Here is a 4,967-nt window from a genome sequence, read left to right as displayed (position 1 = left end):
GGGGGGGGGGAAGAGAATGAACGGAAGACACAAAAATCTTAAGAAGTTAAGAAAGCAGGGGGTTTATGTGAGCACATTTTCTACAAACATATATAAACATTAGACTATTTTTCCTACCAATTTTATTACAAAAAAATCCTACGTTAAAAAAAAAAAAAACTTGGAGAACAAGGGGATTGTCTCAGAGCTATGCAAAAAGACTCCCCTGATTCTTATGGATTAACAGCCCTGCCCAGGGCAAAGGAAAAGGAAACTTCCCCCTAGAACCCATATAGTCATTTCTCCCATGGATTGTTTATGGCGTACAGGAACCCTGAGCCCAGAGGGCACAAGCCCCCTGATAAGGCAACATTATACTGTAGGGTAAAATTCATAAACAGGTGTGTACCAAATGCCTGACATGAGTAGCCTACTGCAGGACAAACCCCATTCCAAAAGGGTTTTTGAAAATCCTGCTTCTACAAGAGGTGAATAGGAACACTGCATACCAGGTAGACACACAGTTTGCTTCCACACACAGCTTGGTAATTCATACACCCATCACCCAAAAAAGGGGGGAAAAGTTTGGCTTTTTTGTACTTTTTTCTTAAGCTTTTCTTAATATGACAGTGTTTTTCAAGACTTGCTGCATCTCATTGGGCCCTTGTTAGTCAAGGAGGATGGGAAGGGGCACATAGAAAATTAAAGAAATCTCTGAAATTGCATCCAGAAAATCCATTTGTTCAATGCTTCTCATCTGAAGGCCAAATGCTTCAATATAGTCCATTTCTGTCCCCAGATGGGGAGGAGGTGCTGATGAGCTTAAGCATAAAATTCATTTGTAGGGGCTTTCTTGTAGATTGGCTTCTTGCCCAGGTCATAGCTGCCCTCATCCTTTTTCTTCATGCGATAGACTAAAAGGAGAATTAGGAAGATGGCAAACAGCAGCCCCACTGCCCCACCTGCAATAAGAGCTGTAAAACAGAACAGAGTGAGTCTTTAAATTCTCAGACCTGCCTCACTAGACAAAAAAACCCCACAAAAACAAAAATGTACACAATTAATGAACTATTTCAGAATTGCCTCCAATGGAGCTGGCGTTTGAGCTGCCCACCAGAAGCATCTTGTTACTACTGCCATTCAGGCCTGGTAGCCTTTATTGTTCAGAGGCAACAAGACATTTTCCATCCCAGACAGAAGGCTGGGCAAGGTGGCACCTTCTAGACCAAGTAATTCAGAAATGCAGAAGACAAGTGTCTTCTCAGATGCTATGAATGGCCCTTCCATCACATTCAGGAATGCTCAGAAGCCAGCTTAATATCAGCATCTCTTGCAACTAAAGCAAGTTTCTTTAACACCCAATGCCTTCAACTAAGGCAGAGACCAGCTGGTTCAGTTCCAGAGAATGGGATGGGAGAAATTTGATTCAATGGCATAAAAAGCTTTTACTGGTGGTCTTCCCACACTTCCAAATGAGGATCACACGCTCCAGGTAGATCAACACTTCTCTCTGTGCCAAATGCAATTTTTATGCTGACCCCTGCCACTGCAGCCAGGCATTGAGAAGAGCTGAAGAGCTGTGTGGCACATTGATGAAGACAACCCAAAAAACTTGCATGACCCTGGTCACGTACAGAGGGTTTCCAGTCCCCCAGAGCTGCCAGGCCAATGTCTTCCATCCCAACTAAGCCTGCTTCGAAAGCGACAGTTTTGCAGATGTGGTAACGGTGAGGGGTAGGCAGCAGCTTTGTTTTGTTGTAAAAAGAGCCAGTTAGCTTGCTGCTGTGAATCTAGGTACTAAAATCCTTCAGAGAAGGAGTCTGCCCTATGCTGGCAAGGTGCCCATACAGAAGAAGAAGCAAGTCATTGTGTTGTAAAGGGAGAACTACTGCAGTTCATTTACAAGGCTATCGAGTGACTGAAGCATATTGTGCCACTGATTTATGGCTAAATGATACTCTTAGATAATCACAGGCTGGGCACGAAGGACAGCTGGAGCAGGCACAGCGCTTCCACAGTTCCCCTTTATGAGACTGGAGGAGAGCCTTGAACAATAGCCATCAAGCCTTTACCAAGCCATGTCCCACCCTGCTATCCCTCAGGCCACCACACTTTCTAGGCAGGAGTTTCTACACTGTTCATAAAACTGGAGGACTGGAAGGCATATAACAGTAGCCTTGTGCCCCATTGGCTCTGCACTAGAGTAGTCTTGTTCCCTTCTCTGAAGGGCCAAAACACAACAGCATGGGTGGAGACACTCCCATGTTACAGCATGATGCTAGCTGGGGAGCAGGGGAGGGGCAGTTACCTGCAAGGACTTCTGTTCTTTCAAAGATGCTGCTACTGCCTGTGCTGGCCATGGAGATCTTGTTGGACAGGTTCTCTTCCTGAAGAGGCACAACTCCCCCAGGAACGATCTCATTGTTTTGCATCGGGTTTTTGTTCATGTCCTTTGTCCTTTCCCCACCGTCTTCAGGGATATAGTTATCACTAGAGCTCTGAATAAAGCAGACAAGACACACCCTGTAGTAAGCACTTACTGAAAGGTTATAATACAGGAGAGAAGAGCAGGGGCCAGATACCATTTTGTGGCACCAGGTGAATTCAGTGGTGTACATTGGAAATGCTCCCCTCATGTATGCTAATGGATCGCATCCTCTGCAACCCAGGTGCTAGCAAGGATGGGAATGGGAGTGGGAACAGGGGGTCAGAAGCCTGCAGTGGCAGACAGGCCTCATGGAGGGAGACTACTGAATTAGATTTTTAGGGAGGGAGGAAGAACTTAAAAAAAAAAAAAAATACCCACCACAGGACTGACTGTGCTGGCTGAAGTCAGGACATCAAAGTCATCTGAAAAGAAAGAGCACAGCATTTAACCTTCTCTTGGTCTCTGTACCACTGCCAGGCAGGATGCCTGGATATTGGGAGACAAAATTAGGGCTGTGCCTTGGTTGCAGCCGTCTCTTATCTCAGAATGGTTTTGCCAGTTGGAAGCTCCGATTGCAAAGCCACATGATGCAATCTCATATAACTAACTTGGTCGGGGGAGAAGTCCTCAGCAATGGCAAGCGGCTTTTGCTGCAGGTTAGCAAGAGTTGCTCCAGAAGCTAGTACACTGTGGCATGCTAGGCTGGCTTCAAAAACAGGGCAGAGCTCCCAAACACCCATCCCTAAAGGATAAAATTGCATAGACATCAACCACCAGACCTGCCTGAACATGCAACAGGCTAATTTCAGAGCTTGTTCTTCTCCTTTTGAGAATGTAGTGCGCATGTGAGAAGGACAACATGCCAGCTGTTGGAGCCTGTTTATGCTAGGAGAGTTGAATTGGGTCACCCATTTTAGAAGGCACACCTAGAAGATTCAAGTTTGGGGTTGTAAGAGGGCAAAAATTAATGGAGATTAAATTTCAGCACCCCTTGCTGTTGGATAAGGAAAGGGGATCCAAAGAATACTAGCACATCACACATTGGAAAGATAAGGCATCTTAATGCCCCAGTAAAGGCAAGATAGTACTATTCTAACCACATGGCTTGGTGCCCTTCCACTGTTCCCCTTAGTGCATTTAGGTACCAAAGAGACACCACGTGCAAGGCACCTGGCCAAGCTTATTTAGAGCTGAATGATTTGCCAAGCTGGGGTCTACTAGGGCCAAAGAACAAATGCATAGAAGACCAAAGCATGAAGAGGTATTAGTCAGTGGAAGTTCTCCCCTTTAAGGTTCACACTCTTTTGCCTACACACCTTCATCACCAGACCCTGATAAATCATAGTCATCATCATCAATGGTGCTTTCAGAACTGCTGCGACCAACGTCTTCATCATCTGGCAACGCGCCTGAGGAGTAATCTTCTTCTAGCAGCTGTGGATCCATGGTCATGGTTTCCCTTACCTGAAAAGAAAGAGGCAGCGTTCAAGTCCTTTGGCAGAGGCCAGAAAGTTACATTAAAAGTCAGTTCTCAGACCAAGAGCAGCATCTGTAGCCAGGTCAGCTGAGCCAACACAGCATAACAACTTTTGGATGGTGAAAGAGGACAGTCTTTCCTGGCTTGAAGTGAGCTAAAAATCCCCGTGTCTCTAAGGAGGAAGAGCACCAGCCTGAGTGGGGATTTCCTGAAGGGCTTCAGCAAGTTCATGGAGTGACAGGTTTTGCAATAACATCTTAAGCAGAAGTCTGTGGCAGGATGCTTTAGTAAAAGAGTGAGTGTGTTGGGGGGGGGGGGGGCGAGGAAGAGGAGGAGAAGCAGAAAATACACATATACGGGGGAGTTGCTGTAGCTTACAGTACATTGGAGAACCTTTCCCAACCCTATGGCAGATGTGGAGCGGGGGCACCTGATTCAGCAGCTAAACTGAAACCTCCAGATCCAGGTGGTTTATCATCATTCACTTCACTTAAGTTCAGATACTTTATCATACAAGGGTTAAAAAGTGGATAGATAACTTTGCTCTTCAGTCTGGAGACTTTGTCAGACACAGGCAGGATCAAAGCACTGGATATAGAACAGCAGCTGGCTTGTGTGAAGGGTCCCCTCCAGAACGCATCAGATTCTCAAAGCAAACAACTCAAGAGGTAGCTACTGAAAGAGACCTAGAGTCCTGAGGGGTCTGGCCTGCCAGACCAGAGACTGGTCCATTAACACTGCAGCAGCACAGATTGCTGCTCTCTGTAGTCAGTTGGGGTTGGCTCTCATAATGCCTGCAGACTAACTAATCTCAAGCCCTGCAATAACTCTTTTCCATTCAGGCCTTTAAAGAATCAGCAACCTAAACCTTCTGCAGTCCCCAAGAGTATGTAACAACTGACTCCTCTGATGCAGTCCTCTGCAGTTCTGATGACCCCGAGGGGCTGGGCCAGGCTATGATTCCCTGGCTCCGGGGATCAGGGCACATCTGCACATCCAAGCACAAAGGGCTTCAGCAAGTTTATGGAGTGACAGGTTTTGCAATAACATCTTAAGCAGAAGTCTGTGGCAGGATGCTTTAGT

At 46.2% G+C, this 4,967-nt stretch overlaps 1 protein-coding gene across 1 annotated transcript in view; it reads right to left on the bottom strand.

Annotated features, from left to right (window-relative positions):
- Positions 1 to 280: 280 nt before the first annotated feature.
- SDC4 (syndecan 4) overlaps positions 281 to 4,967 on the bottom strand; it is an 18,466-nt gene continuing 13,779 nt past the window's right edge. Inside the window, exons 2-5 of the mRNA XM_019509814.1 lie at positions 3,724 to 3,871; positions 2,786 to 2,829; positions 2,288 to 2,477; positions 281 to 953 (exon numbers count right to left, since the gene is read on the bottom strand). Coding sequence (XP_019365359.1) covers positions 802 to 953; positions 2,288 to 2,477; positions 2,786 to 2,829; positions 3,724 to 3,871 — 534 coding nt within the window. The 3' untranslated portion in view covers positions 281 to 801. The remainder of the gene's footprint in view (positions 954 to 2,287; positions 2,478 to 2,785; positions 2,830 to 3,723; positions 3,872 to 4,967) is intronic.

This window comes from Gavialis gangeticus, unplaced genomic scaffold (genome assembly GCF_001723915.1).
Source record: "Gavialis gangeticus isolate Ggan-Ray unplaced genomic scaffold, GavGan_comp1, whole genome shotgun sequence".
Lineage (NCBI taxonomy): Eukaryota > Metazoa > Chordata > Crocodylia > Gavialidae > Gavialis > Gavialis gangeticus.
The sequence above is the reverse complement of the archived record's forward strand: the minus strand, read 5'-3'. Positions and strand labels throughout refer to the sequence as shown.